Source organism: Phascolarctos cinereus, unplaced genomic scaffold (genome assembly GCF_003287225.1).
Source record: "Phascolarctos cinereus isolate Bilbo 61053 unplaced genomic scaffold, phaCin_HiC Scaffold_2;HRSCAF=192, whole genome shotgun sequence".
Classification (NCBI taxonomy): Eukaryota; Metazoa; Chordata; class Mammalia; order Diprotodontia; family Phascolarctidae; genus Phascolarctos; species Phascolarctos cinereus.
Window position 1 is genome coordinate 395,647,591 of NW_027555625.1, and position 22,069 is coordinate 395,669,659.

The 22,069-nt window shown below is 33.4% G+C and overlaps 1 protein-coding gene across 3 annotated transcripts in view; it reads left to right on the top strand.

Moving 5' to 3' along the window:
• The window catches only part of GABRA1 (gamma-aminobutyric acid type A receptor subunit alpha1), a 71,872-nt gene extending 60,717 nt beyond the window's left edge, over positions 1–11,155 (top strand). For all 3 annotated transcript variants that reach the window (XM_020992416.2, XM_020992418.2, XM_020992419.2), the window contains exons 8-10: positions 1,733–1,885; positions 6,835–7,037; positions 10,548–11,155. In XM_020992416.2, coding sequence (XP_020848075.1) covers positions 1,733–1,885; positions 6,835–7,037; positions 10,548–10,859 — 668 coding nt within the window. In that variant the 3' untranslated portion in view covers positions 10,860–11,155. The remainder of the gene's footprint in view (positions 1–1,732; positions 1,886–6,834; positions 7,038–10,547) is intronic.
• Positions 11,156–22,069: the final 10,914 nt, after the last annotated feature.

Consider the following 22,069-nt stretch of genomic DNA (forward strand, 5'->3'; position numbering starts at 1 on the left):
TAAAATGTCACATTTACAATATCAAAGGATGAAAATAGAGGCTATACAGATTTCTAGCATTGAATGAAACATGATTTATCCTTGGAGTTGGCGACATTTTCTAGGCAGTGATCAAGGGAATGCTTAGGAATATGTCTATATCTATATATCTATCTATATCTGATCTACAACTATATCTGCCTATATAAATATATATATATAGGTATCATATTGTTAACTCTCTCTCTCAACCTGTAAATTTGTAGAAATATGCACTATACCATGTATGGCAAGGGATAAGAATTGAGGAATGTGATTTTCTGCATTTTTATTCAAAGTTGTGCCATTTTTATCAACTCAAAGCATCATGGCTCTTTTTGCTTTTATAAGATCAGTGAGTAGATATTTCCTATGTAATGTGTCAATCAGGCAAACAGTTAGAAAATTATTAGAATCAAATAATATTAGTTAATGCTAAAAAGAAACTTATAGATTATCTAGTCAAAATCTCTTACACAACTATGGGAACTGTGGCTCAGAGAGGTTAAATAGGTTGTCTGTGGTGACATAGTGACAAAGCCAGGACTAGAACCCTTTCTCCTTGTTGTCAAACCAATGGCTATCTTAGTCTGACTTACATTTCTGAACAAATGCTAACTTTTGGTAGGGTGGGCAACATTCATTGAACCCTCTTCTCCCCCAAGTAGTAATAAATGAATGATATTAAGTTAAAATTTTTCAAATATGTTTAAATTCCCTGAGTTTAAATTTCACACCAGATATCCAAAGTGAAGCAGGCATTCTTTTGGCCTAACAGTTTCCTTATAAAGTGTTGCTAAATTAAACAATTAACTTTTAGGTACAGAAGCAAATACAGAGAATTAAAGAATAATAATTTAAAAAATAAACTTCCCTGAAGTTCGGTCTTTAGGAGCATCATGTGTTTGTATTTCTACCGTTTTTGGTAGAATATAAGCTACTTGAGGGCAGGGACCGTCTTCTTTTTGTCTTTATACTGCAGCACCTATGACAGTGGATGACATATGGTAAGTTATTTATAAATGCTTATTTACTTAAACTTCCGTCCTTCCACACAGAAAGATGACTATATTCTAGGAGACTAAATTAAATTTTGGGGACATGAAATTGAAAATTGTATCTTAAAAAGCAGTCTATACTATAATGTAAACCAGTTGATTTGTCTATTCATAAGAGATATAGAATCATAAATCTTAGACCTTGAATTGAATCTTAGTGATCATATATTACATACACCTCTCCACCCCAGCCCCATATGGTATAGTGGAAAAAACACTAAATTTGGAATTATAGAACCTAGGTTTGAATCTTGGTTCAGTTATTTTTAACCTTGTGACTTTGGGCAAATAAGTTAATCTTTCTATGATTCAGTTCCCTCATTCATAAACAAAGGAGCTGTATTAAGCAATCTACAAGTTCCCTATCAGCTCTAAATCCAGCTATATGATAATATACGTTGAAAAACTCAAAAGCAATTGTCCTAGAGTTGAATTATGCTATATGAGATAATTTAATGCTTTGTTTATATCAACTATCTTGATGTCTTGACATTAGAAATTTTGTTTTGTCCCATAAAGAGGTTTTCTTTCAAGGTGAACAAGATTTTTCATGGTGTGCTAATACTATCAGCATCTGCTGTTGGCGAACCTCAGAAGAAGAAAAAAAATCTCTGGAGCAAGCCACATCTTACCATTTCTTTTTTATTGGTTTCCAGGGGAATATGTTGTCATGACCACCCATTTCCACTTGAAGAGAAAGATTGGCTACTTTGTTATTCAAACATACTTACCCTGTATAATGACGGTTATTCTCTCCCAAGTTTCTTTTTGGCTCAACAGAGAGTCAGTCCCAGCAAGAACTGTATTTGGTAAGTTCAAGATAAATATCTAAATCTCATTCATATGTACCTAGAGAAAGAGTGAAAAAGGTAATGTTGTTACCTTGATATCAAAAGTATATGCAATCCTTTAATAATAAAGAAAAAGACTATAGAAAAATGTAGGAATTTGACAACAGAGAAAGATAAGCAATATTTTTTCACATCACCCAAGCAGCATTTGCTTTTGAAAATAATCACCTCAAGTTTCAGTTAAATAATAAGGTCCTCTTACAGAGGTAAATCATAATTCTAATAATAAAATTATTTTAATGTGTGATATCTAAACATATTTAGAAACAATTATGCAAAACAGCATCTCTATAGCTATATGAAGAAATATAATGATTACTACTTATTTTTAAACATAAAAAAATTTCCACATTATCATATTATGATTTAAAAAACCTCAAAAAATTAACACTCATAAATGCTATTGAATTTTACTTTGCAGTCAATTTTCAAAACATTTTCAATAAGAATTCTTCCACTTTGGACAAAAATATCCAGGCTTAGAGAAGTGGTGCAGAAAATAGTGTGACAGGAGGAACTGGTGGCATAGAGGAGAGCCCTGTGGGTACTGTGGGTGCAGTTGGACCAGGAAAGATAACAGCCTGTCTCCCAGATAGTTCACCTAATACCTCTATGGTGGGTTATGAGAAAATTATTTGGATAGAGGAACAATTATGATGAGACCCTAGCTATGTTGACCCTGGGACAGAAGAAAGTATAGGATAGCATCATATAATGGACAAGGAGATTTGGTTTCCATGTAGAAGAAGTAATTCCCAAGGTTGAAATGTACCTTCCTAGATTGGCATACTGGGCATAATTCCTAGATATCCTGGCATAGGTACAGTTCTGAAATGGACATAACTTAAATCATTTGGTATTCACAATAACCCTCTGAAGATAAAAGGTTAGGGATTATGAGATTCACTTTATACATGAGGAAAGGAAAGCGGAACATAGCTAAGTGAAGTGATATGCCCAAGGTCACACAACTAATAAGTGGCACAGTGTAAGTCTTAGCATCCTAAAATTATAACTGGAAGATCATTTTTCAGATGAAGAAATGTAGATCAGAAATGACTCGTCCAAGGGCACTCAACATGTGATTTGAATTCATGTATTCATCCTGAATAATGGCCTTAGTACAAATCTAAATGGAAACATAAAATTACTCCAGATCCCACAATTACAAACAAAAGCCAAAATGTTCAATTTTAAATATTCATATTCATATACTATGGGAGTTGGAAGCATATTAGTATATGCACTGATCTCTTCTCCTGTATCATGTTTTCTAAGCAAGAGAAAATCCTACTTTAGTGCTCAGTTTCTTGTCATCATGGAGAATCAGGTCCCTAATAATAAGAATAACCATAGTGCCCAAAGTAACGCAAGTGAAGTAAAAAAGACCTGTGTCTAAATTCAATTTCACACTTATTAGCTGTGTGACCCTTACCAAGTCACTTAACCTCTATCTCCTTCAGTAATCTCCTCATCTGCAAAAGGGAAATACTAGTAGAAGTATCTACCTCCAAGGGCTGTAGTGAAGACAAAATATTTGCAAAATGCTTTGCAAACTTTAAAGTGCTCTAAAAATGCTAGATGCTATTACTGTTATCTCTAAAAATGGTGGATGCTATTATTGTTATTTTATGTAGCTGTTCAAGCATTTCTTTCAACCCACCTTTGTTACCTTCTGTTATGTAACTAGTACTTTAGCTGCTTATCAGAGTTGAAGACAAACCCCTAAAAGATGCATTGAATCAGGACATTTTGCTCATTAATGATTTCAAAAGCCATAACACCAAACACATTTGGGGTGTGTGTGTGTGTGTGTGTGTGTGTGTGTGTATTTTAAGAGTGAAATTATAAAGGCAAGGTTGAGGAAAAAAATCGCCTGTGAAGGTGTTGTTTCCCCCTCTCTGGAGAGAAGTCTCTTCAGCTTTTCAGTGTTTTACAAGTAGCAAGCTTTGGTCATAACACTTTCCAAAGGCTTTTTTTTCTCTGACTGATACATACCCTTTTGGTGATTATAACTACATAGCAAAACCAGCTGTAGTCAAGATTTTCTAAACATCAAGATGCATTCTTTTCAAATGCTTTGCCCTCAACAAAATCCCAAATACAAATTTTTTTCTGAGACCTTTATGCCTTTAACATTTACTTAGCAATATATTTCTTATCTTTTTACTTTGAACTCAGTATATTAGTTTAAACTAAGCCCTGACTGAAGGGTTATGGACTACACAAAAAATGCAAAAATTCCTTAAATTTTGCATCCATTACATATATAAATTATTTATTTGAACTTGATCTCATCAATTAGTGAATTATCAAGTATTATAAATATGACTATAGAAATTCTAAAACCAAAGCCTGTTAGTTGTATCTTCTATCAACTAATGGATATATATTTAATCAGTCAATCAATAAAAATTAAGTGACTATTATCATGTATCTACACTGTATATCAGATATGAAATAATCCCTAACCTCAAAGAACTTACATTATATGCAGAAAAACAAAATGAACATGTGTTTGTCTTTGTGTATAATTGTCTATACATACATGAATATACATGCATATGTGCATTGTATATGCATACTATGTGTATATATATAGATATACATGTGTATGTATGTGTATGTATATGTGTAAATATGTATATATACAGGGTATGAACAGGGTAGGGAAGGAGAGTCACTGACACCTAAGGAGGTTTAAGAATTTGGTTCACAACCATGATGTCTAAGTGCATTATTTCTGAATTGCTGATCATCCTTTAATACTAAGCACGGTGGACATAAACAACAACAGGAATTGATTATATGATATGAATACAGTTATCATGATAGTTGGTAGAGATAACTGATAGAATGTAAAAAAAATAGTTGATGAAATATGGAATATGTTCCATGGATTTCAGGAAAGTCTCAATGCCCAAGTTATTATTCCTATATCTAGTGTCATAAGGATCATCACTTTAAAACTATAAGAAACCTTCAAGGTCTTCTGGTTCAACTCCTTCCTCTTATAAATGAGATCTAGTGGTCCAGAAAAGTTTAATGACTTACCTATGGCCCCTGCTTCCCATAAGTTAACATCTGATAGCAGATACTAGTAACCAACAGTTTTCTTTCTTAAACCACTGCTATTCCATAGTCATCTTAATAGTTAGCATTAGGTGGTTTCAAGTTAATGAAACATGAATAAGTTTCTATGCTTTTCTCATTAATGAGATACTTTATAGAAAGAGCTGTGTGGCCTTAAAGTACTACATAAATGGAAGCTATTACTATTAAATCAGTTTTTCATGTACATTTTTGAATATAGAATAAGTGTTGGTAAAAAGGGGAATCAATTCCATATATATATATATTCCAAAATAGGCCATGAGGGAAAGGAAAAAAAGAGGAGGGTCAGAAAAGAAGAGAACCAGCTCTCATGATGTAGACTAAACCAGGAATGCGTGGGTTGTAATTAAAAGTGTTTATTAGGTACTTAGCACTGATTCAACTCAGAAAGTATCTATCCCTCCTTACCATCTAGGATTTTTGAGATTAGAAGAGTAGCACATGACATGATCTGTATCCTGAAATAACTTTCCATATTGCAGTTTTGTGGCCAATATAATGTGAGTTATAAGCAACAAAAGAAAATTTTATAACAGATTAGAAATTCCTAGAAAATCTATTCTGCTTTGCAATATTGTAAGCATGACCAATTGTAAAAGACTTAGCTACTCTGATTAAGACAATAATTCAAGACAATTCCAAAGGACCAATAATGAAAAGTGCTATACCCTTCCAGAGAAAAAATTGGTGAACCCTGGGTGTAGATTTTTATTTATCAAATATGTCAACCAATGGTATAAATCCATAAGTTGAAGATCATTTTCCCCTTAATGTAGGAGATTATAAAATTCTCATCCATTTAAAAAAAAATCTCATTTTCCCAAACACTGTAGCCCCTATAAATATTTATTAACTCATTTTAAAATTAATTAATTAATTGATTTTTAGTTTTCAACTTTCACTTTTATAAGATTTTGAGTTCAAAATTTTTCTCCCTCCCTTCTCCAATGTGGCAAGCAATCTGATATAGGATATACATATAGGACCATATTAAATATATTTCCACATTATTCATATTGTGAAAGAAGAATCAGAACAAAATGGGAAAAAAATGAGAAAGAAAAAACAAATAAAAAAACAACAAAAACAACAAAAAAGGGAAAATAGCATGCTTTATCTGCATTCACACTCCATAGTTCTTTCTCTGGATATAGATACCATTTTCCACCATGAGTCTTTTAGAATTATCTTAAATCATTGCATTGCTGAGTATAGATTTAAACATACTTTGTTTTTAAAACTTTCCTTATTTTTCTTGTTTTATGTGTTTTCTTCTGTAATATGTCTGATATGAAAATGTTTTAGATGACTTCACATGTATAATTGATATCACATTGCTTACCTTCTTAAGAGGTGATGGAGGGGCATGAAACAATTTGCAACAAAATTTAAAAAAAAATTAAAATTATTTTTGAATGTAATTGGGAAATTTTAATAAAATACATAATTTAAAAAAACAAAATGTGCATCAAATTTTTCTGTCTGCATCTCCATAGCTTTCCATAGTGACTTTGAGGCCAGAGAGTGCAGGTGATTTATCCAAAGTCAAACAGAATGTAACATGGAGAAAGTAAACACCTGAAATGGGGTCTAAACCTAGGTCTTCTTACTCCAGATCTAGAAGCAGGATTACAGCAATATTCACTCAGCCTAAAATCTATCTCCCCCAAAATAGAATAAATGGGAAAATATGTTCTCACTCTATAAACCTGTATAACCACCCTCTACTGATAGATAAATATTATAAATGTTTTCTTTGCATTTTTTGTGTACATTTTCTTTTTTCCTTCCAGGAGTGACAACTGTCCTTACTATGACCACCCTGAGTATCAGTGCCAGAAATTCTCTTCCCAAAGTGGCCTATGCCACAGCCATGGATTGGTTTATTGCAGTGTGTTATGCCTTTGTGTTTTCAGCACTGATTGAATTTGCCACTGTCAACTATTTTACCAAGAGAGGTTATGCTTGGGATGGCAAAAGTGTTGTTCCTGAAAAGGTAAAAATCTTTAACAGTTACTGTAAAGCATGTCATTTCTTTGTGAGTCTGAAAGTTAATCTGAAGAAACTTCTTTCAACCAATTAGGATGACAATAATTTTTAGCCTTGTTGAGGAGGCCATGTTAATAAGTCAGACCAATAAGTATTTAAATGCCTGTTATGTACTAGGTGTTATGGAAGGCGTCATTCAAGTATATTAATTCATTTAATCAATATGTTTTAATATATCTACTATGTAGATACACTTTTAAGTGCTAGGACTAAGGGAACTTAGTAGGGTAATAAGGTAAAATACTAAAGTAATTTATGTAGCCCCTGACTTTGAGGACTTCATAGTCTATATTTCCCTTGGAAAGTTTCTTAACATCTATGATACTCAGAGCCTTCACTTATAGAACAAGAGATTTGTGATAGATGGCCTTAAGACCCCTTCCAACTCTATATCTAGTATCTTATGAATTCCATAGGTAAGATGAAATATACAAGATATTATATGACATTTGTAAAATATGTCATATGAAGATCAGCTGATCTTTAGCCTGGAGCAGGAGGAGAAGAGAAGGGCAGGATGAGGATGGTCAAATACTGAACAATGATCATGTGGAAGAGGAATTAGGATGTTTCTCTTGTTTTGGTCTCAGGAACAATTGACATAAGTTGTAAAGAGTCAAATTCAGGGTTGATAGCAGTAAAAAAAGAAAAAAAAACATAAGAATTAGAGCTGTCCAAACCTAAAATGAATTGACTCTGGAGGCAGCAGGTTTTCTTACTTCAGAGGTCCCCTAAACTAAAGGTTGGATAACCACTGGTACAGTATGTCATAAGGGAGTTCTAACATTATAGCATGTATGTGGTACATTGGAAGGCCGCCAAAGTACTTTACAAATCTAAACTTCTCTAATTCGAGGAATTATATGATTCAGTAAAATAAATATTATGCAACATGGAACTGGAAAGGTACATAATTAGTGGTATGAGTTCAGAGGACAGAAAGAAATCACTTTTGGCTTGGGGAATGGAGTATAGAAAATCAGAGATGGCATCTGGGTGAAAGTGACACTGACCTTGATCTTAAAGGATGAGTTGAATTTCAAGAGACAGAAATAGGGTTTGGAATGATTCCTGGCATTATAGGCTAAGAGGAAAAAAAAGAGAGAGAGAGAAATGCTGAACTGCAGAGAGAAAAACAAGGTCGAATGATAAAAGTTTTGTCTGGTCTCAGTGTTGAAAGTCAAAGTGTTGTGTAAATGGCTTCACATTATTAATAAAATAACTAACTCATCACTTATTTGTACACTGAGCTCAATTAAGCTAAATTTTTATAACTTAGAGTTCTAGCCTTTAGGTTGCCTAGTGGCTTCCATATTATTAACAACAACAACAACAACAACAACGACAGTAATAAAAATAATATAGGTGATATTCCTGATTTATACAGATACGTCGTTTCCATCAAAGCACAATCTTTCTTCATAGTATTGTTCCAAATCTGCAGCTGACTTTCCTCCTTTATTTTCTGAGGTAGACTGACTAGTCCAGAGTTTGGTTTTAAAACAAACAAACAAAAATCCTCCTCTGTCAAAAAGTGAATGTGTCTGATTTTGGATTAAGATGTTAGGATATGTTCGAATTTGGAAAGAACCTTGAGGTCTCCAAATGAAGGGTTCCTCCTACAATATGCTTGACAGATGGTTCTTCCACTCCCTGTTTGAACACTTCCATAAGCTTTTTGGGCCTAATGCCAGCTTGCCTGAGTGAGTTTTGCTGTGAACAGTCTAGTTCTAGCTAATATAATCTGTCATTTAACCATGTTAAACTATCTGTCCATAGGTTATATTATTTTTTATTATTACATTTTAAATGCTCTAAATGAAAATTTAGTTTTTGGAAAGAATTAAATGGCCATCTAGTACTGCCTATAAAAGATTAAAGTATCCCTAAAAAATATTCTTCATTGATTCCTTTTTGAATATAGTTATATATTATATTAAAGTAAGATATTTTGTTAATTGACTAGCTATTTGGCAGCTGATAGCAGAAGGATGTCTGTTAGAACTAGGACACTGTATTTGGTACAGCCAGATTCCAAAGTCTTGATGTATGTAATTTTAAAAAGCAAGAGAACTGGTATTTAATAAGCACTTACTATGTGCCAAGGACTGTGCTAAGCATGTTACAATATCTCATTTGATCTTGTAACAACCCAAAGAGGTAGGCTTTATTATTATGCCCATTTTTTTCTTTTACACTTGAGGAATCCAAAGTAGGCAGACTTCAATTGACTTCTCCAGGGTCACAGCTAGAAAATGAGTAAGGCTGGATTTGAACTCAGGTCTTCTTGACTCTAGGCCCAGTGCTCTATCTACCGAGCCAGCTATCTGCCTCTAAAGAAAACAGAGATCACAGAATATCCCCACCAATACTGAGTAATATTTAAAATATGTATTTGAATGAACATAGGACTCTCTAAATTAAGATGTAAAATGGTTTATTAAGCAATGAGATACAAAACTTATTTGAGTGACAAAACAATTCTCAATAAGGAAACCACAATTTTCAGACAATTGTCAAATATTTAGCAATTTGTTATTTGCCTTGCTCTATGAATAACACAATCAAACATTGGAATTTAAGAAATCCTTATTTGAGTTCATTATGAGAAAGTTAATCAGAGATAGGTAAGATTCAAGTTGCCTGTTATAATCTATGAATGGTTTGTTTTGTGGAATATGGCAGAAACTTTGGAAACAATGCTGGGTTTCATTTAAATAAAACAAATTAAACCAAATCATCCAGGTGGACAAAGAAATATACAGCTACTTGTTTTAGTGTGGATAAAAGAAAATCAAAAACTCAAATGGACATAACATCTCACTGATGCTACCATTCCTTCAAACTATTCAGATCACAATACTTCCGTTCCTGCTCTTGTTTTGTGCAGGATCACAACATATTTCTGTCCTTTACAGAAGTCCACTCCAATGTCCTGTGGGTTGGACTTTTTCTGCTATCTTTTGACATCTCACATGGATACCTATGGAATACAAAGACTGTGTAGTAGTTAAGCTCTTGCCACATGACCAGTCCATCATCTCTTTCACAATTTTTTTATGACATCTTTGATGCTGTTTGTCCTTTAGAATTACTTATGTGTAATGTGTTAAGCATCTTTTGGATCCCATGGCTTTGTTCATTGACATTTTTGTCCAATGACTTTTTAAAAAATTCACTTCTTCAGAGATTGTAGTCATTTTGAGACAAGTAACAGACACAAGATACTATAAAAATACTAGCTGGAATCATTATTACTTTGAAAGCTAGAGCTGGTGTTTCCTCTTCTTTCTGGAATCAGCATGAAAACTGAATAAAGTCTGGGAAACTGGAACTTCTATGCTTTATATATTAAGATAAATCACTGACTGGTTAGAGTCTGATTTATGGGTTAGTCTATACTATTTTATAAAAAAGAAAACACTAAAGCCAATGCTTGTTTTCCTCTTTTCTCCAGCCAAAGAAAGTGAAGGATCCTCTCATTAAGAAAAACAATACCTATGCTGCCACAGCAACCAGCTACACCTCTAACATCGCTCGGGGGGATCCTGGGTTAGCCACCATTGCTAAAAGTGCAACGATAGAACCCAAAGAAGTCAAACCTGAAACAAAGCCACCAGAGCCCAAGAAAACTTTTAACAGTGTCAGCAAAATTGACCGACTGTCAAGAATAGCTTTCCCATTGCTTTTTGGAATCTTTAACCTAGTCTACTGGGCTACTTATTTAAACAGAGAGCCTCAGCTTAAAGCCCCCAACCCACATCAATAGTCACTTTAACTTACATGGTCTTGTTCAGTCTTTCCACACTGGGAATTGCCTTCCGTTCTCAACATAGTAATTCCCATTTGCTTCATTGCCTCTGTCTTAAAGAAACTGAAGGTTTCCTTATTTTAAAAATAAATCATAACAGAACAAGAAACCCTGTATGTTAAATCCAAAGCTTTATTGTAAATATACCTGGGAAACTGGATTTTGAGAGAGGAAGTAAAAAACAACACAAAAACATAGAAAAGAGGACAGAGAGGGAGAGGGAGAGAGCGAGAGAACGAGAGAGAGAGAGAAAGAGAGAGAATAAAGGAGGGAAAATGAAAGGAGTAATGAAAAATACTCAATAATCTCACCAAATTTTATGTAGATATTATATTGCCAAATTCCCTAACAGAGATACTATATATGTCAAAATATTTTTATGCAAAAGGTTTAAGAAAAAAAGTGTTTAAAAGTTAAAAAAAATCTTACTTCCTTATTGCATAGACTATATAATGTATTTACTCTTCTGTTCATTGAAATGAAGGAAGGATTTGATTTTTGAGTTTTCCAACTTCTGAATGTTATTACAGTAATTCTATTTTTAAACCCCCAAATATATTGTTATAGAGGTAAATACTATTTTGAAAATACATGGAAATTTCATATTCTAAGGTGCATTGATGAATGCTTCAATCTGTCATTCATTGTCATTGTTTGTAGCAAGCTGTCTAGATGAGACATCATGTCAATAGTATACTCAGTAGAATGAAAAAAAGAGTGAAGTCTTCCCCTTTCCGAAAATTCTAATCCCAGTAGAACCCAGGTCCTAAAAGAGGTTGCTTCTTGTCTTGAAAATGTTTTAAGAGGGGGCGAAAAAAAGTATTTTGCAAGCTCTAGATATGTTGAATGTATTATTTTCTATAACAGTACATTAAAAGCTTTAGACTGAAATTTATGAATAGCAGACAAAAACAGAGTATTTAATATATGTAAATAAATGGCATGAGATTGTACATTTTTTTTTACTTTTTTAAAGTTGTGTTCTTAAAATACTGTGCAGGGCTCACCTCTGTTAGGTCTTAATATGTTGTTATTTTCTGTGGAAACATATTTAGAGCCTGCATATAAAAGAGGATATAGGAATCAGTAAAAGCATAAAAGATGAAGATATTGGTTGGAATTATACAGATGGAGAGAAAGCTGGCAATTTCAAAAATACCTGATGCACAGTAGTGAGGAAATTACTTTCTGCTCCAGTTATAGAGAAATATTCAAATTTAGGCTACTGTGTGGTAGAGAAAATAAACTTTTAAAAAAATTGTTCCAGCTACAAAATCATCTGTATATTACTGCTGTATTTGTTGATACATAACTGTTACGATAAGTGATGTAATATATGTAGCATTCAATATGAAACAAACATCATACGCAAAAGAATGTACAGAAAATAGATTTTATTGAGTAAACTTACTACATTTCATTTTTACTGTAGCAATATCTTTGTAGGAACACTACGTAAGGGCTTTAAGTATACAATGTCCATTTTGCAGGTATACTATTTATTATTCCCTAGGAAATAATTCTAGTCAGTTTCATTACTGCTGACAGGTTTTAGAGATAAACATTTAAGTAGCAGGTATTTTTGAAGTGCTGTATTTGATTGAAAAGAGTTTTGAAGATATTTAAATTCAATAATCTAGAATTTACGGGCCATGTTCAGAATACATTTAAATACCACCACATGAAACTTTAGCAGAAATGTTCATTGAGACAGTAGAGCATCAGGCATGAATGTGGGGCCACCTTTGATCATCTTTGCTCTGAAAGCTTCTTTCCAATGACAAAACAAATTACTAGTGTGGATGTGTGTGTACACATGTGTATATACATACATACACACACATACACAGAATGTTCAACTTACACAAGATTTGGTTCTGCTTAAACTTGAGAAGCTAATCTGAAATCAACCCAAGGATGTCTTGTCTCACCTTCTGCTATCATGTGTAGATATATGCATAAAAACACACACACAATAAAAATATGGCTCTTTAACTTCTCTGTATTTGTTTAATCTTGTTCTTTTTCAGTGTTAAATTAATGTGTTCATTTAGAGCGTTTTATGCTCCAAGTTACTCCCAACTAACTTTTGGTCTGCATTTTGCACAATAGATATGGATATTACTTAAGTAGTCTGCTTTTTGCTATGCAATGATGGCATTATATGACCTCTTTGTTTGTTAGTATATGTGGATAGGATTTTATTGTATGAATTGATTGCACAGTTTATGGAAGACCGGATATTTTATGTAGCTTTTCTACAGTGCTTTGCTAAACCATGTAACACTAGTAAGTCTTCCTTGAAAATAATGGTACACTCTTATAGAGGACAGTTCCTGTTTACTCCTGGGATAATTTTAAAGATGACATTGAATGTTTATTGCACCTCAGTGCAGTGATGTGGCAATAAAACCTAAAACTAATGGAAGTTGTTTATGGCAGACGCATGCATTGCTTTACAGAGTTTAGCAAAAGCTCTTTATTTTATGTCAGACTGTAATTCTATTACAATAATAAAGCTAAAATTATTCAATAACAAAATGAAATTGTTTACTTTGTTTTCTTCAGCAGTTATGAGCTACTTTAGTGTTTGACAAGAAAATCTCATTTTCTTCTGTGTTTGGGGGATCCAAAGACAAAAATCAAGATAGTGCCTGTCCTCAGGGAGCATACGTCCTACTGTTTAATTCTTTCAATTTCTCAGTAATTACTGAAAAATCATATTAAGTGCATAAGTTCTTAGGATCATAGGCTTAGATAAGGAAAAGTCCTTTGAAGTTTTGCAATCCAGTTCCCTTAACTTGGAGATAAAGAATTGAGGATAGCCTAAGAAATTGTCACAATTAGAACCAACTGTCCTCTGACTACAAATCCAGTATGCCTTCTATTGTATTAGGCAAAGAAAAAGACATAAAGAGTTAAAAACATGATTTTTTTTTTGCTTTATAGTATGGTTGAAAAGTTTAAAAAATATATAAAAATTTTTGATGGTCTCAGAAATTATGATTCTGTATCCACTGAAAACATTACATGATCTCTTTTAAAAATTGTTTTCCACTGATGAATTTAACCATCACAAGCATTACACATCCTAAAATATCTCTTTATGCATAAGAAATCTCATCCAAAATCTCTCTAAATATGTATCCCTCTCTCTCCTCCTCCTCTCCTTCTCTTTCTCCTTCTCCTTCTCCTTCTCCTTCTTCTTCTTCTCCTTCTTCCCCTTCTTCTCCTTCTTTTTCTCATTCTTATTCTTGTTGTTGTTGTTGTTGTTGTTGTTGTTGTTGTTGTTGTTGTTGTTGTTCTTCTTCTTCTTCTTCTCTTCTTCTTCTTCTTCTTCTTCTTCTTCTTCTTTCTTCTCTCCTCATTCTCATTTAATACTCACAGCTACCCTATGAGGTAAGGTATTATCAGATATTATTATCCTCATTTTACAGATAAGGAAATTGAGACCCTGAGAATTTAAATGAGTTTTCCATGTTCATCACACAATTCAGAAGTAGGATTCAGAAGTAGTCATCCTGACTCTAGATGTATTTCTCTAGTAAATATGAATCCATGAAGGTTATTTTTGATTTGTCAAACTAATGCTTTGGCATGGATTCAAGCAAGGATCATTAAGAATAGAATAGAAGAGAATATAGTGGAATAGAAATTAACATAATATTATAAAATATAATAAAATGACTATATAATTTGCTATAATAAATGTAATTAATATAATATTATATTATGTAGAATAAATATTATACTATAATACTCCATAATTTACCATGACAGTATAACTTAATGTAATATGACTTAAAATAATCCAACATAGTACAATATACCATACCATAATATAATATGATATACAACATCATATGGGATGACATGGCATGGCATGTCATATTATGTTACAACTTAATATAAAAAAAGCAAAACAAACCTCTAGCAATGAAATACAATGGAATATAATATAATATGATATAAGATGATAGGATAGATAAGTTAAAGTAGGGTAGAATAGAGTCGAGTATAGTAGGGTAGAGTATTGTAGTGTATCATAATGTAATACATCATAATATAACCTAATATGACAATACCTTGCATCAAATGGCCTGACATGATATGATACATAATTTGAATGACATTATAAAACATGATATGGTGATAACATATGATGTGATTGATGTGATATGATATGGTATGATGTGATGTGATATGACATAGCCAAATGTACTTTCTTTGACATATCAGCCCTATCTTTAATAGAACAGGCTTTTAGCCTTTTTTTTCTTCCTCTATATTGACAATGATTTTGTATGCAACTTTTCTTAAATATATTTGAAAAATGACTCACTGAAAATTGTCACCAATTTAGATAATCTTAGAACAGGTTTTGTGTGTGTGTGTGTGTGTGTGTGTGTGTGTGTGTGTGTGTGTGTGTGTAAATTAATCAGCTTATTCAAGACATGAGCAATTAATCAATTCCTTCCTGTTTCTAGGATAATATATAAACTCCTCTGAAGGACTTTTAAAGTCTTTTACAATCTGATACCCTCCTCTTCACCTTTCTAAGCTTTTTATATTTGGAATTGTGCTTCACAAAAAGCAATGTGGCATTACAGGGGTAAGAATGCTTGGAGTGGGAGTGAGAGGACACTGGTTCAATTCTCTTCCCTGGCTAGAACCTCAGCTCTGCCTCTTTATTACCTGAGTGACTTTGAACACATCACCTCACCTCTTTGTGACTCAGTTTCCTTATCTGTTAAATTAAAAAGTTGGAGTAGATGACTTTTAAGATTCCTTCCAGCTATGAGGCAATGATCATGTTTCAGTCATTTACACATTCTGCACTTCAGACAACGTATTTTCTTGCTGCTTCTCTCCACCTCCTTATATGGCACTCCATCTTGTATCTCCATGATTTTGCACAGAATGTCCTATGTCTAGATGTATTTGCACCTCACCATGGCTCACAGAATTTCCCTTCCTTCAAAACTCGAGTACTGAATCATACCAAAAGTGAATATTAATTCCCCCAGTTACCACTACCCTCTTCTAGTTATAATAACAATCAATAATAAGAACAATGGCTAATATTATATAGTGCACTCTTTGTCTATATTTATATCTATGTGGTCATCACCCTATGACCAGAATATAGTAAGCTTTTTCAGGGAAAGGACTGATTTGTTTTGTCTTTTTATCCTCAATGCCTAGCACAGAGACTGACATGTAGGACATATAGTAGGGACTTATTAATACTTTCTAAATTGAATTGGGTAAAGCCAATTTGAAAATGTCAAATACCTGCAGTTATTTCATATTAAATATTTAGACATAATGAAATATATAAAATGATTTTTTTCTGTACCCCCCATTTGGGGTTAACTTCTAAAACAGACATTTCCTCTCAAAATCTTGAGAAATAAATGCCAAATCTCTCTGTCTCTCTCTCTCTCCACACACACACACACACACACACACACACACTTATGTATGTGTGTGTATATATATATGTATTTATATATGTGGATATACATATATATGTATATATACACATACACGTATGTACATGTATATTTACTTTCAAGGCCTTCAAAATATACAAAGATGCTTGTAGTCCAAGTACACCATAATAAAAAAAAAGAACCTAAGGAACTAACATTATTTGTTAACAACAACAGTAATAATAATTAGCGTTTACATAGCACTTTCAGTTTTGAAAATAACTTTATATATTTTATCCTAGTTTATACTCACAACAACCTTGCAAGGTAGATATTATTATTTCACCTTATACATAAGCAAACTAATGTATATAGAGGTTAAGTGGCTTGCCCAGTGTCACACATCTAGTAAGAGCCTGAGTATATACTTGAACTCAGTTTTCCTGATTCTAAGTCCAGCACTCAACCCACTGCACCACCTTGATCAACAGAAAATACTTCACTGCATACAGTACTCTCTTGAATGCACACACGTACACACACCACTCTTGCATAAGTAACTAAAGGGTATTTCATTCAGTTTGATTGAAGAAGTTTTGGACATTTTATTTAATAGTAATAGAAGGCAAAAATAAAGAGAGTAAAACTGTAGAGGAAGGGACTTTTTTGAATCAATCATTCTTTTCATTTATTTCAGACATTGATACTATTTTTTAAATTTTAAATTCTTGCTCTTAACCCAGGTTTTTCAAATAACAACAGATTTAATTGGCGGATATCTGAGACTGGTGACACCATCAAACTTTTTTTTAAATTTGGATTAACACACATTATTTATTTCTTTAAATTTTTCTTTTCTTTTTAAATTTTGAGTTGCAGGTTTTCTCTTTCCCTTCCACCCCTCCCCCACTCACTGAGAAAACAAAAAGTGTGATAAATTATACCTGTGAAATCATGCAAAACATATTTCCATATTAGCCATATAGAAAAAAAAGGGAATGAGAACATATAATTTTATTTTCACTCAACGTTCATCAGTTCACTCTCTGGAGGTGGATACCTTTTTTTTTTTTCATCATGAGGCCTTTGGAATTGATTTGGATCACCGTAGCCATGTCTTTCAAAGTAAATCATGATTACAACACTGCTGTTACAATGCACAGTGATCTCCTGGTTCTTCTCACTTCATTTTGCAACAGTTTCTATAGGTCCTGCCATTTTTTTTCTTCTGAAACCACTCCTACATTGTTCTTTTATAATAACACAACAGCACTTCACAAAAATTATGTGCCACGACTTGTTCAGTCATTCCTTAATTAATGAGGAACCCCTCAACTTCCAGTTCTTCATCACTGCAAAAAGCTGATAAAAATATTTTTTGCACATATACGTCCTTTTCCTTTTTCTTTGATCTCTTTAGAGTACAGACCTAGTAGTGGTATTACTAGATTAAAGGGGATTTTACTTCCCCAATAATGATAAAGTTCTTAGGAGTTACATGTGTCATCTTCCACGTAGGAATGTAAACATTTTAACTCCAATGAGTCCCTTATGATTACTCTTTCAAGTTTACTATTTATGCTTCTCTTGAATCTTCTATTTGGATGTCATTTTTTTTTTTGTTCAGCTCCAGGCTTTTAACTAGGAATACTTAAAAGTCCCCTATTTAATTAAATATCCCCTCCCCCCATAGGATTGTACTTAATTTTGCTGGATAGGTTATTCTTGATTTTAATCCTACCTCCTCTGATCTCTGGAATATCACGTGGAAGCTGCTAAATGTTGTGTTATCCTAACAGTGGTTTCACAATATTTCAATTGTTTTTTTCTGGCTGCTTGAAATATTTTCTCCTTGACATTGGTGTTATGGAATTTGGCTACAATAGTCCTTGGAGTTTTAATTGTAGAATGTCTTTCAAAAGGTGATCTGTGGATTCTTTCATTTTGTATTTTGCCCTCAGGATCCAAGATATTTGGGAAGTTTTCCTTGATAATTTCTTGAAACATGTTATCTAGGCTTTTTCTTTCATCTTGGCTTTCAGGTAATCTGATAATTTTTAAATTTTCCCTCCTTGATTTATTTTCCAAGTCAGTTGTTTTTCTGATAAGATATTTCACATTTTATTCTATTTTTTTTCATTCTTCTGACTTTGTTTTTATAGTTTCTTATGATATCATGAAATCATTAGCTTAAATTTGCCCAATTTTAATTTTTAAGGAATTATTTTCTTCAGTGAGCTTTTGTATCTCACTTGTTTTGTTTTTCAAAAAGTGGTTTGTGATTTTTTTTCTTCACTTTATTTTACATATGAAGAAACTGAGGCAAATGGAGTTAAGTGAGTTGCCCAGGATCATACAACACTGTATCCAATGTACCACCCAGATGCATGTGCCTCTTTTACCAAGCTGTTAATTCTCTTTCCATAATTTTCTTGCATCACTCTCATTTCTTTTGGCATTTTTTGCTCTACCACTCATCTCTTTATTTAACTCTTTCAGGAATTCTTGCTAGCCTTATGTCTATTTAGCAATTTTCTTTCAGGATTTATAGCTGTTTTCACATTGTTTTCTTTTTCTAAGTTTATGTTTTGGTCTTCTCTGCCATAGCAGTAGCTTTATGTGGTCAAGTTCTTTTGTCATTGTTGTTGTTGTTTACTCTTTTTTTCTAGCCTGTTTCTTTCCCTTCAATTTTATGTTAAAGTTGGGTTCTGCTCACCTATGCAGGGAAAGCACTGTCTCAAGCTTCAGGCTTTTTCATACTACTGTTTTCCAAACTAGTTCTGGTGCTTCCAAGGTTGTATTATCCTGAGAGAACTGCAGTCACTGCTTTCCTTGTTTGTCCTCTGGTCTTCACTCAAGAAGGGCCACTCTTCCCCTGTAGCTGTAAGTAATAGTACTTTTCTTGGCCCTAGAACTGTGATCAAGTCCACTGTTTTCCTGTAGTTGCAAATGATACCACTCCTCTTGGCTGTGGAACTGTGACCAGGGCCCCTGCTCCCTTGTGATCAATTACAATGCTCCTCTCCAGCCCAGAACTGCAATCCAGAACTGCTTCTGGGCAATAGAATTGCCAATCAGCACCACATGTACCGAGTGCCAGTAAGGAGTTCCTTGTAATCTCTTTCTGACCACTTGTCCAAACCCCTTACTGTCTCTGGCCTGAAAACTGCCCAAGCTGCTGCCATTGCTATTGCTATTTCAATCACCTTCAAGTCCCATTGCTGGTGGTCTTGCTACTCCCCAGGCCTGTACTCGCTCCATGTAACAGACCTTTCTTGTGCACCTCCTTTATTATCTTAGGTTGGAAAAAATGTCTCCATCCAAACTGTTGTTGGCTCTGCCCCTCCAAGATTTGAAATGAAGAATTATTATTATTATTATTTTTGTTAAGGCAACAAGGATTAAGTGACTTGCCCAGAGTCACACAGCTAATGAGTGTTATGTGTCTGAGGCCTGATTTGAATTCAAATCCCCCTGATTCCAGGGCCAGTGCTCTATCCACTGTGCTACCTATTTACCCCCTGAAGAACTGTTTTAAAGTTATTTGGAGGGGAATGTTGGGAGAGCTCACCTGTTCCACCTGTGCTCCACCATTTTGCCCCCCATGTTTTTTTTTCTTAATTAAGCAGCTCAAGCAATACGTATCTCTCACCCCATACCTTCACTTCCTCCCTGTACTTCACTGAGGAATTCCCTATAAATCCCATCCCCTAGATGATCATAATGCTTTCAGGAAATTAAACATGGCAACTAAGATTGGAGATGCTTTTTATTGACTAATTAAGATGGAAATAAATATTATTTCAAGGAAAAATAAAAGGTTAAAGATGAAAATGACTCAGCATACTTTTACTGGAAAGTAAACAAACAAACAAAAACATATTTCATTGTCACATATAAAGTTCCAGTATTCAGTGAAATAAACTGTCAAGGCTCTATTTTCATTTACTCAATGACTCAAAAAGCATTTACTGAGAACTTATTATGTACCAGTCTTAGTATACAATCTATAACTATAACAGATTCCACAAAAAAACCAACATGAGATTTACTTGAGCATATTTGTTCAAAGAAAATAAAGAAATAACACACAAGAAACTGGTTAAAATAATACATACTCAAATAAAATCTCTTTTTCTTCCAAATTTCTCTGTCCCTTAAAGCAGCACAGTTTTCAGCCACTGTAATTAAAGTAAATTTCCAACTGCATTATTGTATCTTTATTTAGGCAAAGCAAAACCGTTTTTACATGCCATTACTAGCTAGCAGTGCTTTGCACATTAGCTCTAGTTACCAGGGAATTCAAGAACATGGAAATCTCTCTAGATAATAATAGTTCTGAAATTAAAAAATAGTACCTAATGATATAATACACACACATACATGAATGCATGAACAAATGTATGCACACACACATACACACACAGGATTTCAGACTCTGAGAGGCCAAAATGTAGCAACATATAAACAGCCTTGTCAATTAATTTCCTTTACTTTCCTCTCAGTCTAGTCTCTCTTAGGGATTAGATGTATACAGACAGTGAAATATGAAGTTAAAAAAATAACAAAAGAGGTATTGACTGCAAGTAATCCCTTCATGTGAAGCCAGACGTTTTTAAACTCCTTCCTCCATGCCCTCTGTAAAATAAGAAAGAAGAAGAAAGTAACATTAGGGTTATCATACAATTCAAACTTATTTAAAGAAAAGATATTTTGGTTCATATTCATTTTCTGCCATGTATGTAAATGTGAGATATTTTTCACAGGGTACAGGTAATACTGGCACAATTAAAGGTTCAAATATTAAATATTTATCCCGTGAGAAAATGAAAGTGGAAGCTTTACCTACATTTTCTCAGTCTCTTCTGGGTAAAGGAAAGTAGAGATATTGTCAATTGATTTCAGTTATACATAACTCTTCATGACCCTGCTGGGGTTTTCTTGGCGAAAATACTGGAGTAGTTTGTGATTTCCTTCTCCAAGTTGTTTTACAGATGAGGAAATTGAGGTAAACATTGTTAAGCGACTTGCCTGGGATTACATAGCTAGTAAGTGTCTGAGGTCAGATTTGAACTCCAGAAGATGAGTCGTTCTGACTCCAAGCCTGGTGCTCTACCTGCTTATGTGGTCCTACACGTGTGTAGATTCATACACATATACACACAAGCACAAATATATTTGTATTTATTCATATATAAGTTAAATTTGCTTCTGATCAGAGAAGATTTCAATTTATACATAAGATAAAGTATATTTAGTCATAAGCACGTGTATTTATACATTTATAGAATTTCAGGGCTGTAAGGGGTTTTAAGTTTCAGAAAGTCCAAACCCCTCATTTTACAGATACAGAAATGAAGTTTCTAAGAGGTTTGTGACTTGTCCATCTTGTTAAAGATAAAACTAACAACAAAACTCAGGTATTTCCGATTCTGGGAAAAAGATAACAAAACAAAAACTCAGATATGTCTGTTTTCTTTCTGCCTTCTTAGGCTTGTGGGTAAAGTTAAAATATTTTGAATGAGTCTTAATCACTTGAGGATCCTTCCTAATCCTCCAACTCCTATCTAAGGATCTCCGTAAAGCCTTATGAAATCAGATAGAAGAGATCCAAAATTATAACGGAAAGATTAATTAAGCATTTATTTTATACCAGACATTTGCTCAGCTCTTTAAAAAATTACTTCATTTCATCTTCAAAACAATCTTGTTGGGGTTAGCTGCTATTTTATG